Raw genomic sequence first — 16,164 nt, forward strand, 5'->3', positions numbered from 1 at the left:
TCAACAAAGGTTGTTGCCTTCTAATGTTGACCCTGATTTTCTTAAATACATTTCTTAAAATGTATTTATTGTTTACAAAGAGAATAAATCTTTACTAACGGAGAAGTAACTGCACATAATAATAAAGTTCTTATTTTAGAAATTAATTTGTCTTTTCAGCATAATCCATTATCAAACAATGAAGTAAAATTTCAAATTCAGAGTCAAGCTCACTGCTTCTGGAACCATATAGCAACTACCTTCCCAGTTTAAATGAAATACAAAAAGTAGAAGAGATACTAAAAAAAAAGGGGTAATGGTTTATTAAAATCCCTTATCTACCCTTTGGATAATACACTATTTTTATTTATATATATAAATATTATATTAAATGTGTTGTTACAGATCGTTTCATGTCATATAAGAACATTGATTCTAAGGTGACTTTTACGAAAATTAAAGTAAACCATTTTTTGGGTCAAATTTCTTAATTGTTCTTATCCAACAGTCACTTAACATGTATTGTACTCCTGGAACAACACTGCGGCCTTATTTATCTAAAATAATTCATGAAAACTCTTGTGACTTTTGGTTCTATGGTTCTTGGCTGGTTCTACAGCCAACTTTCAATAAATCACGGATCTGGATCAAAACCTTAAGTTATTTTATTTTAATTAAGTAGGCTGGCCTAAAAGGGATAATGCATCATATAAATAGGACTGCATGCCCACAAATCAGGTTTGTGCTAAATCATGAAAATTAAAATTAGTGTTTGTTTTGCTCAGAAGTCTCACTATTGTACGGCTGAAGAGCTGAAAGAATCCCTGCCTTGAGTTTTAACACCGGTAAAGGTATAAGTTCTAACAACCAGTTCCTGAAAAATACAGTTAGTATCTCATTCATCCTGCTTTTAGGGATATATATTCACGCATAAGTTCATAAACAGCACTCTGAAATAATTGAAAAATAATGTTAAATATTGTCCCAGCACCCATGTAATACTTTTTACTCAGAGGATTTCTGTATATTTTAGGCCTATAAACATTCAACATCTGCTGAAGTACTGTTCAGTATTAGCTTTGCTTTCAAACAGGAAAATTGAGGGACAGAAACTTTAGGGTGAGGTATAAACACTCAGTTTTCATTTATGCCCTTGAAAAATGTATCACTTCATTTACTCAGTAATGCCTGGTCAGCACCCAGCGACAGCAGCACAGAGGTAGCTGTGCACAGGGAAGGTCAGAAGTGTCCTTACCCTGTGAGCTGCAGTCACCCTGTGCTGCAGGCAGGACACACCAGGCCCAAGAGACTGTGGCAACACGCATGTCGACACAAATAGTGCAGCCACAGATTGCTACTGAATCAACACTAAAATGTGTGTTTTATCTTTGCCTGGCAGGCTGTCATTTCAAGGATGCAAACAAAAGGTCTCCCTTCATCGCTGCCTTTAGAGCACAGCTGCGTACAGAGCTTGGGAATACTGCAGTGACTGCCCTGCAAACCCTTCTCCATAGGTTGTTTAAAGGATCTTTGAGGCTCTCCAGTGCTGAGCAGGAGGTTGGACTACTTGAACATGAGCCAGCGATCTGCCCTTGCAGCACAGAAAGCCAAGAACAAGCTGAGCTGTACTACAAAAAGCACTGCCAGAAGGTCACTGGAGGGGATCCTCACCCCTCTGCTCAGCGCTGGTGAGACAGGCCTGGAGCTCTGTATCCATGCCTGGGCTCCCCATACAAGAGAGACAGGGATGCACTGGAGAGAGCCCTGTGAAGATAATCCATAACCATAAAGATAATCAATGGACTGGTGCATCTGCCATACAAGGAAAGGCTGAGAGAGCTGGGACTGCTCCGCCTGGAGAAGAGATGGCTGACGGATGATGTATCCTCTGTGCAAAAATACCTGAGGGAGGTGCAAAGAGGATGGACACTTTTTCCAGTGGTGCCCTGTGATACAAGGCAATCAGCACAAAATGAAACACATGACATTCCCCTGAAACACAACCAAGTCATTTTTTACTGTGGGGGAGATAAAAGCACTGGAACTGGCTGTCCAGTGAAGCTGTGGACTCTTGATCCTTAGGAGATATTCAAAACCCAACCATACACAGCCCGGGCAACCTGCTGCAGCCAACCCCGCTGTGAGCAGGGGAGATGGATTAGATGATCTCTAACGGCCCCTGCCAAGCTGAGCTATTCTCTGATTCTGCCATCTCCTGAGATACTATCCAGACTGAGCCCTCCTACGAATCCTAATGAGGCAAATTGCAAGAAAACATAAAAAAAGGCAAAAGAAGAATCATTATCCAATGATTCCACCATCAGTGCACACTATTGCTTTTACTGCCACACTGGACAATTGCCTTTATTGACCAAGTGATTCATTCTTCTAATGAGTTATTCTTCAAGGTTTAAATTTTAATAATTTAAGAAAAAAACATGCACTGTGTATTCCTCTTCTACCTCGCAGCAGTCTTCCTACACAAAGGAAGCAGTTAGCTTTGAAGCAAATTTAGCTGACCTATATATGCCAATCTTTTATGCTTTGCTTAATCTGAATTATTTTCAACATACACGTCTCTCGTCTGTGACTCAGGGACTCTGTGCCACACACAGTTGTTCAAAAAAGACTCTAAACATACCTCATGCAGGCAAAGTATGGACTTCAGAGAAAAATTACACAGGCTTATGTAAGTAAAAACTGTTGCATCAGGCACCAATTCAAAAGAACAGAATACTGATCTTCAGTCATTCCCTACTGCCTGAGAACTTACACAAGCAAACTGTGATATTTACATTTTCTGTAAAATTTCTAGGTTGAAAAAGAGAACAATTCAATAAAAAAGGTAGCTTCCTTCAAATTTTGTTGCTTCCTTCTCAAAAAATTGCAAATGTCACTGGGAAAAAAAAGTAATTTAGTACTATTCCAACTGTTAGTATTTCATTTCATCACAAGGATGAAATCCCAGAAACATTATAATATCCACATTTTGGATTCGCTCATAATTTCTGAAGGCAAAATGACAGCAAAATGCCTTGGACGTGGTTAACAGGAAAGGCCCATATTTGTACATGCCTAACTACAAAGTGTTTTGTGATTCACAGAAACCCTTTGCTCTGTGCCCTTGAATTGATGCTTAAAACTGGAGAGAAAATCTTCTTCTCTAGGAAAACAAGGAAAATCTGTCAACTACGAACCAGGCAGACCAATGTGCTGCTAAAATCCTGAATTTTAAGAGGGGAAAAACCTTTTTTGTTATCTGTCTTAGTTTTTTATGTTTGGGAAGAAAACAAATGAAAATTCCAAAGTAAAATGGTAAATTGTCCCAAGTCAGCATCTAAAAATGTCATTGACATCTTTTTTAGCAAAAGCATCTAGCTACTATTTTTATTGTCTTAAATGTGGTACAGATTGTACATGGTGCAGATTGTACACTGGGGAACAGTTATCAAGGATGTGTCATAAAACATGGAAAAATTCAAATCAAAAAGTAAAAATTTGAGTGAAAATGGAAACTTACACAATCTTAACCTCTCTCTAACCAGTCATTGCAAGACATTCGTCACAGTAAGTGTTCTACTAGAGAACAGTGTAAGCCACAGGCAACTGGGGACCTGATTTTCAGACAAGAATTCCAGACTGCAGCATGCATATAAATGCTAGAAAAGGAACACTGTTAAATGATCAATGCATCAAAAATACTCCATTTGGAAAAGCTTTAATAACTGAATTGACATATTGGGCTGGGTAGGGAAGGTAATTTATTGTAGCATTTGGACAGATAGGATTTGCACTCACAACAGATGGCAACACATTTTAAGATTAAAAAGTATGTGAGACATTTGATTTCCCTTTGGTTTTGCCATCCTCCCTCAACGCTTAGAAATTTCCTTGGGATCCTTATCACTCCTCATTGCATTGTACTACTCTGACTTTCATTCCAAAAGACAAATAATTACCTGTCTCTGTTTTGGAAAAATATGGAACAGAAAATTCTACATTATGAATTCAACATTTTTTTTTGCAGAAACTGAAGAAACCCAATAGAAAGTCTATGTCAGCAATGAAGATGCCTGCTAGCAAAAGCATTCTTCTCAGGTGTTTAAAGAGGAGCAAAATTAATACAACTAATAATATTATTTTAATATTATGTTAGTCTTCATATTATCTACTATTAATTGTAATTAACATAATTTGGACGCCAGAATCGTGGCTACTTTGGTATAGCTTGTTTCACTTTCACCAATGCACCTGCTTTGTTGACCTTACTGCATCCACCAGAGGAATATTTTGTGTGCTCCTATCTCCACACTGGTTGTACACTCTTAGCGTAGATGTACCTAACTGGGGCCAACTTTTCATTTGTATCAAGACACCAACAAATAAACATAGCTTGAGTTAAAGAGGTTTGACTCCTGAGATAAACAATGGTTAAAAGGCCCCAGCACTTTTAAGAATGACCCCTTTAAATTGTGCACCAAAAAAGTTTCTAATAAAAAAGGAGGAAACTAGACACTGCAAGACTTGATTTTGGATAGCAAGAGATAACCTTGAATTGAAAATAAACACTTCTTCTCTTTGTATCTCAAGAAAGGGGCATTCATGGTCTTACTGTGGAAGTGTTTGACACCTAGTCACCTTCATGGTGAATCTCCTATGGCATTAAGCCATGGAGCATAAATGGAAATTACAAAATACTGCTTTCATTTTCTGGGCATAGATAAGCACTGAGACAGTCACCTGTGTGAAGAGGCAACTATTTACTTACTTATTTTAATACAGCTAAACATTTAGAGCCTTAACTTGTCCCATCCTATCTTGTAAGGGAGAGAATTGACTACACTGCCCCTGGACCAAGCATCCTCTCCAGCCTGCTCCTCCAGCATCAGGCAACTCCAAGCAGTCTCCCTGGCTGTACTTGTTTCTGTTAAACCCCATTATCAGTCAGTATGACTCACCAAATGCCACAACTCACTGTTTCATTCCATCTGCAGATGTACTTGGTAATCATTTTATATTTCCTTCCAGGTAACCAATAAAGCTGATGAACAGCATTATGCCAAGAAGAGATTCCTGTGAGTTCCCATTAGAAGTAACCCTTGAGATGAATACTCCCCTTGAAAAGTATAATCACTTTTCAAGATGTTTCTGTTATCCCATTTTTAATCCATTTGGTAACTCTGGATTACACTGATTTTACTCACTGTTATTTCATTTTGGTTTTAACCACCATGTCAACAAGACTAAATAAATGTCATAAAGTAGTCTAAGTGTATTAATGTCAGCACAGCTATCTCTGTCAACTTCATTTCTGATCTTGGAAAAAAGCAGTATCAAGTATGTTTGGCAATAAAATAAAAACTTGCTGGCTGGCATTTGGCATGATGTCATCTCTTCAGATTTTTTGGAGATATTTAGTCTCAGCATTCCAATGATTGTCCTTGACCTATAGTTACCTGGATCATCTTATTTAACCTTTAAAAATTCTGGCACAATATTTGCTTTTTCCAGTTCACTGAAACTCTCCTCAGTATTGCCAAGATTTGTTAAAAAGCAACAATAATGGTTTAGACAGTTCAACTCTATTAATACTCTCCTGTGCAAGGTTTCTCATTTGACAGAAAATTAAAGAGGAAATATATAGTTACTGAATTTCACTTCTAACTTCAAGTTTACAAGAGCTGAACTCCTACTAGAATCACCTGCTAGCATTTTCATAATGAACAGTAGAGTCCCCTCCAGCATCTTTGCTACAATGCTTCAAAGAATCTCAAGTGTTTCTGTACCTCACAGATGCAAAATACATGAAATATTATTTGCCTTATTTTTTTTGCTCCTTTGTTATTTCTCTCTTCCTCCCATCATGTGCCTACATTTTATGGGAAAGCCTGGAAGTTTTACATGATAAGATTAAAGGACAAATACCCATAAAAAAAGACGTGAACTTTTGTACGGTCGCTTAAGCAATATTCATGGTTGTGTCTGATAAAACTTTTAGAAGCTTTGGGTTCAGCTAATGTTAACAAATAATCAGTGTAATAACCCTGCTTTTGGCAAACTCCTTAAACTGTAGGGGTTTGAACTCAGACTCTATTTAAACACTAGCCCTTTAAATCTGGCCAGAATTATTTCTGAAGCTGTGGATTAAATAGCTTTCATTTGCTGTTGCATCTTATGGCATTTATAGTAGCGGGTGGAAAGCCAAAATGCTGAATCACAGTTTCCTTACTTCATCTGAAAGTACAGATATAAAAAATTTTTGGAAAAAAACCCAATGACAGTAGTAAAAAAGGTTCAAACCTAATGTAAGAAGCTTTTTTAACAGATTAGTGGATTCATCACTGGTTACAGTTCTAGTTTGCTGAATGGAATCCCTAACAAGCTGCCAGGTATATCTACTACATCCATATCTAGCATCTAGACTTCAATATGCTCAGTTTGAAGCATATTGGAATATTTCTTCAAATATTTAACCTCAGTTTCCACTCTCTTAATGTGTATAAGATACAACAGTGAAAATACAATGTTTTTGTGTATAAGTCTTCAGTATGTGTGGATCAAATAATAAAAATTTTTGACCCTCTAGATAAGAATGTAAAAGCAGTACAACTTGACATTAACATGTAAATTTGCATGTTAAGTTCCCTGTAAAATGGCAAAAGTGATTGCTTGCTTGGGGGAGATGTTACCTAGAGTGACTTTTTCCTCATATTTGGCTGATTCCACCATTCTTGACTGACTTGTAAAGTCTCCTGAATCACTACACAACACTAACTCACCTCCCAGTGTAACAAGAGGGATAAAAAGGGTTGGGTTTTTCCACATCAGGAAAAGCTACTGTTTTAATACACTGTTATGCAGAATTTCTTACAACCCAAACATAACAGTGTAAAGTAACTCCAGGATTCATTATCTTTGGTTACCTCCATTGGTGCATTGCTATAATGTCTAAGAGCTCTCTCCAGTGCAGTACAAAATCACTTGTTTTCAAAAGTAAACTTTGTCTGGATGAAATTTTAGTTTTGTTACTTCCTCTTTTCCTTTCATCTGTTTGCACACCAGACCTAGAAGACTTTTTATAAACTCCATTATTAGAGAGTGTGAGACAGCAGCTAATGCAGGCTAACAATGGACTCTCATAGAACTGTTTTAAAAAAACAAACCCTAAAAAAGTATGATAAACCTTCTTAATTTCAGTGGAGAGTCTTTGCATAGGGATTCAGTTTCCTGGGACTGAAATAGTCTTGCAAGTGGAAGAAACAACTCAAAATAATGCATCTAATGAACACCAGTTATAGTGACCAAGGGAAGCAGGCTAAGGCAGTGCCTTCTACCTGCTGGGATTCTGGTTCTCTGTACAAGACATCTCTTGGGCCATGAGGGCTTATTCTAAAACTGGCTTCAAGTCTTCTGACAGGATGACATCTATTTTCCACAGATTTGTTTGTTTGTTTCAGCATGTGAAACTTGAAATATTTTTAGTCAATTCTACTTTTACCAACACAAAACAGAGGGTCAGTACCAAGTAAAATGTTGGTGATGCTGGTTACAAATCCTCTGCCAATGTTTCTCAGCTCCCCTATCATCTCTACAGTAACAGAACGTTTTCCATTAGCTAAGAGGCTTTCTACTTCTTGCAGTCAAAGAGTGGAAAGAAGACCACATATATAAAATAAACCCAAAATGTACATTTCAATTTATTTTTTAAAAGATTTTGAAGCCCTGTGGTATTTTCCAATATGAAAACAGCTAGAGGTGGAAGTAGTATGGAGACAGAGCCATGATGACACTTGTGCAGCTCAGTTTACACACATAATTATCCTAAGAATGGTCTAAACCCCATAAACCCAATGTAAACAATTTCAAATACCTAAGAAAGAAAAGGTACAAGATACATGTGCTTTTTGCCTGTGCTGGCAAAAATTATGTTGGCTGACATGACACCACTACCAAAGCATTTGTTAACATAATGTTATTTACTTCTTGTTTCGCTAAACTGCAAAGTTTATTTTGTACCTGTGCATGTTTGCACTTTTATTATGTTCTAGACCATAATTTCAAAGAAACAGGCATTTGTGCAAGAAATATTTGTCTACCAGTCTGAAACACTCGAGGCAACATCCCTACAGCAATATCATGCAAAAAGGCAATTTCCTAATTCCATTTATGACCAGAAGTTATGAAGAAAGACAGAGAATTTACCCGATTCCTGGAGATAGCGATACACCAAGAAATTCACTTCGTCACTGGTTATGCTCATCTTAGCCCAACCTCAATATGATGAGGTTTACGAGAAGTGTGATCCACGCTCTGTTCAAAGGGAGAGAAAAGAACAGGTTTTGTTTTATCTTAATTTACTATGAAATGTGTTATCAAAACAGGGGTGGGAATTGTTAAGGTATTTAAAGATATCATAAAGTGATTAGAGATATAATGTCCCAATGTGAGGCATCCATTAAATATTGTCAATCAAGACCTCAGGCTGTACTGCACCTTTTAGTACAATTCAGGAGAAGTATTTAACATACATGAGAGAGTCAGAGGGAGCATTTTAAATATTGGAAGGCTTTTCCAATGTCAACTCCTTTAGCTGTGTGCTTTACTATAGGGTCTTCGGAGACTCCTCTTTACCATGTGAGCGTTTTCAGAATTGCTGGCAATTACAGTAATGTATAACACACCAAATTATAGTATTTTTGCAGCTCTGAATTTGTAATCCAGCTTTTTGTCCAGTTGTTCATCCACTGAAGACAGATTCTTTCCTTACAAAACTGTGTTATGCAATGAATGGGGCCGGAGGGGAAGAGAAAGAGAGAGAACACCATATACCTTGAGCCAACAAGAAAGACAAATACCCTTGCATTATATAAAGCTATAATATTATAATGTCTCTGTTCATTTCTCTTGAGCAAGACTTAAACTCCAATTTTTCATTTAAGTAATTGCAACCTTTAGGATGATGTTTTACATTACTATTTTGGGCACATACTCTGGTAATAAAAACACTGGGTTTAGATGATAAATTTGTTTTGAACGCTTTCCATTAAATCTTGATGATTCATTCCTGTTTGGGAATCTGACTTAAGTAGTTTGGTTTTAAAAGACCTAAGTACTCCTCAGACATAAACTTTTCAGCTGTGTCAGCCACACCATACCTGTGAGTGATCACACACAGCTTTGGCCGCAGAGGCGCACGCGGGGCTCTCTCCGCGCGCTACAAATGAAACACACCGTAGGCGTGTGCCGGGTGTTTTGATTTCCCCTATGCCTCTTCTTGGCAAGTGGAAAGGTCGTCTTTGTTCACTGAAAACCTCTTCAGTAATTCCTGCTGCCTAAAGTAGCACCTGCTACTGCAGGCGATGGGGATCGACGACGCTTCCCCTGCTGATGGTTTAAACCAGCAGGTCACTCAAGACTGTAACAGATGTCTTTGCATATTTATGTAAATGCAGGTCTTTCGAACCCTGGTAAGCCTCTGATTATCCCGGGCTGTATTTCATCAATAGCTTGGATGCTGGTCTTTCTTATGAAACCATAGCTTGCTAATTTGGCGGACATCTTCCTCAAATACTTGAGTCTTAATTGTTACAGTTTACATTTCATGGAGAACAAGAAGAAACAAAGTACTGAAAATCATTCCGTCTGTGTAAGGAAAATTTCATCTCCTTTGGAAAGGATGAATGCTTTCTGCTAAGATTCTGGCTGAAGACAGCACCAGTTGTATCCAACATCCATTCCTGTCACACATGCCACGTATTGCCCTGGGAAGCCACTCAATCTCTTTTTTCCTCAATCCCTCATCAGTAAAATGAGCTCAAACTTCTCTGCCACACGATTATGAGACGAAGCATGGAGAGTGGTTAGGACTGAAGTTACCAAAGTTGGCAACCTCATGCAGTGAAAGCACCACTTTCAGTATAACTTCTTACACACTTCTTCCAGATAAACAGGCTTGGACCTGCATAATTAATAACCTCCTGTGCCCTTTTTGCATAATCATTGCTGTACAATGAAGAACAGGACAGACACTCACAGCAACAGTTAAGACCATTTTCACCTCCAAGTGCTTAAAATACATCTGTATCGTTGCTATGGCCATGATAGTAATAAATCAAGATTATTTGATCGCTCTGTGTTGAAAGAAAAAAAAAAAACAACCACTTTTAAAAGCATTTTAAAAATAGCTGCTTCAGAGTTTGGTGGTAGGAAAGTTGGTAAAGATGAAACCGCTTACAAAAATTCAGTTTCAGCAATGACGTACTCTGTGGTAAGATGAACTTTATTAAAAAAAAAATCAAAACCTTCAAATGCCATTTCTGGGTGCATCCTGGCAATTTTAGATATTAACATGGTATTTCCCACATGCAGAAGGTTGCTTTGGGAAAGGGGAGGCAAGGGAAAGGAAGAATGCTGGGTTTTGTTTGTTTTTCTAAAGATTACTTTTCTTAAATTAATTAAAATCAAAGAAAATCAGTGTAATTGCAAAATAGTCTCCCAGCTCCAGAAAAAAACCCTCTCTACAGCTGCTACCTTTGTATGAGAATTCCACGTACACCAAGTAATAGTTGAATTTACAATGCATTTTCTCTGAAGTCAGTCAACACAAATTACTTTGACACATGTGTCAGATCATATCTTTATACACACACTGCCCATGCCACAAATAACCAGATGATCTCCACTCATATATTTAAGGTTTCTTCTCTCCCACAGATGTCAGCGTAGCAGTCAGATACACAACTGTAAAGCTTTTACCCGTCCAAAGCAAGACACAGAATTTGCCTTTTACCCAGAGAAATCTATTCATTAGAAATCTGGCTGACCACACTCAATTTCATTAATGCTCTTTTTGATTCCCTTCTTCTCTGCAAATAAACAGCACAAATAAAAGTAGCTAAAAAATACATGGTGGGAAGGAGAGGAACATCCTTGTGTTTTGTGTATCTCTGAGACTGACTCATAAGGAACAAACAAATAGCCTCTCTCTCATTATATTTTTTAAATGTAGAAATGTAAACTTCTGTAGCAAATCACAAAAACTTTCAGTCACCACTGTGATAAATTTATTTCTCTTAATTGATGGCCTCCTTTTGTTACTGACAACTGGCATTACCTAGATTAATAGTTTTTAAAAGAAATGAAGTGCAGTTTATAAACGATACTGATGTGCCTTTGGAGACATTTTACATTTAAACCAGCAATAACATCTTAATTCTTCAAAATGTCAAGAGGATTAACAAAAAGAATTCAAACGTGTTTGAACTTTCTTTACTTGAAACACTTTCTCCTGCAGCCAACTACATGTAATGGGAAGTTCTATTTACTTCAACCTCTAAAAATCTGGCTTGTGATCTGTAGATATGTGAGAATGCCCAAAAATGTGACCTGAGCCAATTAAGACTTCCCCAAGTATAATGGATGCAAAACATATAAACCCCATCAGCGGATGGATGGATTGTCAAGATCATTCAAAATTAAATGTAACACTTATTTTAAATAAACAACTCTTAGCTCTATCAGCCAGGTTTGCAGAAATGCTTCCCATACAGGGTTGAAAATCTGGGCTATTACCTCAAATACCACCATTGTGCTTCTAGGGCTGCTTGTCTTTTGCTGAACCAAATGCTTCACCTGGCGCTGAGCTGCTCCGGTGGAGCTGGAAGTGCAGCACGCCTCCCTGCGCTCCGGGCAGCCAGGCCAGCCTGCTTCCCAGAGTAACCACAGCACCTGACCTGCCTCTGTGCACCCACATAGCACTGCTCTCGAATTAAACCTTCCTGGAGCACTGGGAATCCGGCTAATGGGCCATGCAAGTGGCTCTGGAGAAGGCAGCCTGACATATAGCTGTGGTTCAGCACAGTGATGGCCAGGTCAGCTAAGAACAGTTTATTCACATCCCATCATCCCCTTGCTCAAAAGGATTGCTCTTCCTTTGCCAGGCATATTTTAGCACTGCTGCCATAAATATGGGAGATCTGGCTGAAGAATCAAGGGAAAATGATCTTTTCAATTTTGAAACAGCAACTCTTCTGCCTCTTTTCTAAACGATGGTCACTGGGTCCCCTCCAGGACCATGTCCTGTCCTCCAGGCCAATCCTGGGGTAGGGGACAGCAGAGGCTATTTTGGGAAATGAGCTTACATTTGCTACTTGAACCAGCATGCCATCCATAGAGACTGGGAATTACCAGTCAATCTTCCCCTCAGGAAGGCAGAAACAGGTCAGACATTTAGGGAAAACACCTAAACTAAAACATAAACCTGAAACTTAAATAGGAACTTGGGCACTTCCCATTTGTGCATCCAGCCCTGCTAACAGAAATTTATCAGATGGCTGGTCGGGCTCTCATCTTACGCCTTCAAAATTTCTGCAAGCTCCAGTCTGCTTTAACTGAATGCTGAGCATTGTCAGCTTCTTGGGAGAGATTTTTTTTTTGGGTCATTATGGTAAAATAAACACTGTCCCCTTCTTCCCCCACGCCCTCCTCACCTCCAAACTCCAGCTGAAACACTCAAATTTTAATTTATCTCCTGCAGAGACCAAAATGTCTTCTCACAACGGAAATTTTAATGATGACAACAACATTGTCATTGAAATGATAGGGAAGTAAAGTGAAACGGTGTGTTTGCTTTGGGGAAAAAAAAGGCGAAAAGCAGAGGCTCCATAAAAATGAAAACATTCCAGAAAATTCAAAGATTTAATGTTGTCCACTTGATGCCCTGCTGCATGGGAACCAGAGTTCACACATTTATGTTCCCATTTTCTCACCCAAGACGGATCTGTGAACCAAAGTGCATCTCTCAGGCCCTAAGACAGTGTCCCCATCTCAGAGAAGAGAATGTGAATGCAATTACTAAAACAGACTCTAGGAAGGCACCATGACAGCACAGCCAAATCAATGTGTTACTGTTTTGTATATGCTCCATAGTTTAATGAAAAACATTTCCCAAAGCCAGAAGCCACTTCTCACAAAATGAGTCATTTAGGCAATCTCTGTGTTTTCTGTTGAAAAATACTTTCATCAGAAACTTTCAATGAGCCCCACACTTCTGTATTTCTGGGATGTGTCTTACTGTAGAGCCAGAACAGAGGCAGTAGCCAGCAGCTCTTCCCCAAAGGCAAACGAGCTCTGCTTGGCCCTCACCAATGCATTCCTCAGTCTTGGCTTTTATCACAGCTGCCTCTGCTCATGGAGAAACTCCAGCATGCTGCTTTCTCAAAATGCCAAACCAAACTTCTGGGAGAGGAAAAGAGCAAACTCTGCTTCTTCTCCCCTCACAGTCTTGCCTGCCACTTCATGAATCTAAAGAGCAAAATATCTTTTCTTCACAAGTATCCTGACAATGGAATTGAGACCATCACACTCTTGATTACAAGGTATAGAGCACAGAAGAATGTTCTTTCCTAACTCCACTAATAGTGAACCCTGTTCAAAATGCAGTTTGAGCAAGCATGACTTCCTGACTCCTCCTTGCAAGGCTTGATCAAGACACGTTGCTTCGGCACCGTCAAGTCTAAATATAAACATTTGCCCATTCTACAGACCTGGCACTAAAGAAAGCAAATGAAGATGTGCTCCCGATAAGAGTGGCACCGTATTTCCCTGGCCTTTCTTAATGGGGACACAAATATGTCAACTATCTTCACTCTGTAAATGATAACCACATGTCACTCAAACCATTTAGTGACAAAAATGAGGCGATAAAAATATCTCAGATCTATTGTACTATGCTTGTTACAGATGCTCACAGATGTCTTTGCATCACTAATACTCGTAATATTTTGAAGCTTTCTTTACAAGAGCAGTAGCATATTTGTTGTTTTGGGGAAAACAAAAGCTGAGATTCCCCAGAACAGAGTGATTTCCTTTGGGAATGGTTACTGAGTTGTGCAGTATGCACTATCTCACTCAGATGTCTGTCACCCATGTTTATAGCACACCAGTAAGGACAGGGACCTCAATGGTAGAAGGCAACAGGCCTGTCAAAAACCCTGCACTGACACATGTTAAGCCTGGCACTTATTTTGGTTTTAAGTCTATTTATTTACAGTGACCTTCTGCTGATTTTTAAAAGACCCCACTAAACCAAAAGAAATCCAGGGAGCCACAGCTCATTCACTGCTGCCTGTAAGACCACACTCAGATGAAAAGTTGTAACCACTAAACCTGTGGTTCAGAAAAAATAATGGCATGGATATCATAAAAGCCTACCTTGGGTCCTGACACATTAGGGTATCTCATTCTATTAGCCAGTGAGCCAACCATATCAGTGTTCCAAATCTGGTGGCAATCAGAGAAAAAGGAGGAACACCATCTACAGATGTGGTAGTGATCAATTAACCTGCAATTCTGTCTTCAAGAGGTCACTCTTGATGAATCAAATGCTGTATGGGCAAACCTGGCAAAAATGAGGTTTGCATTTTAATAAAATCAAAATGTTGTTCAATGAGAAGGTTTGTTTACTGTGCAATATCTATAAAGAGTTGTCTTTTAACAGATGAACCTTTTTTTAAACTGTAATTGTTCCTACTGTATTTATTATTCTAAAAATCTGCAATGAATTATCAAAATTGTTGCCCCGTCCTGGAAAAAGTGTTAACAAAATAACACATCACACAGTAAATGATCAGAAAATAAAGGAAAAAAAGTATCACAAAGATATTTATAAAAATAATTTGGCCGGTTAAACATTTTGGTGAACATAATTGCAGAAACTTTATTTCTGCATGAATACTACTTCTCAATAAATTATGAATTACTACACTGGAAACTGAAGAGCCATTTGGAACCAAACCCACATCTAAAGAAAGGGCAACAAGAGATATTCCAACAATTTGTAAGTGCTATTCAAACATTTTTCAATTAATCAACAATTCCCAGAGCAAAATAGCTAATCATCAACAGAAGATAAGCCTTTAATCACTAAATTCCCAGCAAAGTTTACTTCCTCTATCAAAAGATTCTGAACAGTGCATCAGATCTTTCATAGTTATAATCCCTTAGTTTGATCAGGTTGTTTTTCAGTTCTCAGCTGGTTTACTTAATTACATCAGCTTCCAACATTTCAGTTCTAAGAGTTCAAGTGGATCTTTTCCAACTACCTTTGCTGCAAAAAGAAATGGGTTTTCCAGTATTGATTTTTCCTTTTTGTCTCTTTGCTAAGGGGAAAAAAGGAAAAAAAAAACCCACAACCACTCTTCCTAATTAGTGCAATTGTGTTTCACCTCTTTCATAGCTTTGTTCCAAGATGAGGCACCTTCAACTTTTTAAAAAACAGAAATGTTCTTTACATGAATATATTATATGGAAAGCTCTGCGAAGCCAAAGAAAGACTAATGGGAAAGCAATGCTGACAGTAGACCTAGAGCCTGCAAATGAAATTAAAATAGTTGTTTTAAAATAAGAAAAGAAGGAATTACAAAGGCTTGAGAAATCAAAACACATGATTGGATTTAGTTTGAGAACCAAGATACCTCATCAGTCTTGGAACAACTGAAGTCAATTGGGAATGCTGCCACTAAACAGAACCAAGGATTTTCTTCCTTACATGAGCACAAAATTGCAATTAGGACAAACCCAGGGACAATGGTATGTGTCCACTCATTTCAAACCAATTAGGCCAAAATACATGATTGTCTGATGGTGTGGCAACTGATGGTCTGTGTGCGTTTCCACGCACGTCATACAACAAAAATGTGCTTTAAATCTTACAAGCAGTGCTACATGTTCAAAAATGTTAAGGAAGATTGCAACTTTAAAAAGATGGCACAATTTCTCTAATGATATCCCATTTTCTTTAATTTTGGCGAGAGGGCAAATATATTAATATTATCTCAAATTTAACTTTTCACTTAATATATCTGGATTTTCAGTAAAACCTCGACAAAACAAAACATAAGCATTTAAATTTTTCATCTTTACTTCACATTCAGAGTTTTGAGGTGAAATGAATGTGATGACATGAGTTCCTGTCAGAAATGGCTGTACCTGATTCAGATGTGAGTAAAATAACACAGCTGAATTTTCAGAATGAGCATTCCCTCCAAAAAGCTAGGACAAAGTGCAGTTTCTTTTTCAGCTGACACTTAGTAGTAAATATACACTGAAGTAGATGTGAAGTATCTTGAGTTCTGAGCTGGTCTGTAAGAATGAGCACTGCCAGGCATCAACTGTGATGAGACCGGC

At 38.2% G+C, this 16,164-nt stretch overlaps 1 protein-coding gene across 2 annotated transcripts in view; it reads right to left on the minus strand.

Moving 5' to 3' along the window:
- Positions 1-16,164, minus strand: part of TBL1X (transducin beta like 1 X-linked) — a 191,208-nt gene that overhangs the window by 45,837 nt on the left and 129,207 nt on the right. For both annotated transcript variants that reach the window (XM_039714193.1, XM_039714192.1), the window contains one exon: positions 8,182-8,289. In XM_039714193.1, the coding sequence (XP_039570127.1) occupies positions 8,182-8,239 (58 nt within the window). In that variant the 5' untranslated portion in view covers positions 8,240-8,289. The remainder of the gene's footprint in view (positions 1-8,181; positions 8,290-16,164) is intronic.

Source organism: Passer montanus, unplaced genomic scaffold (genome assembly GCF_014805655.1).
Source record: "Passer montanus isolate IOZ18808 unplaced genomic scaffold, ASM1480565v1 scaffold3, whole genome shotgun sequence".
In the NCBI taxonomy this organism is placed as follows: domain Eukaryota; kingdom Metazoa; phylum Chordata; class Aves; order Passeriformes; family Passeridae; genus Passer; species Passer montanus.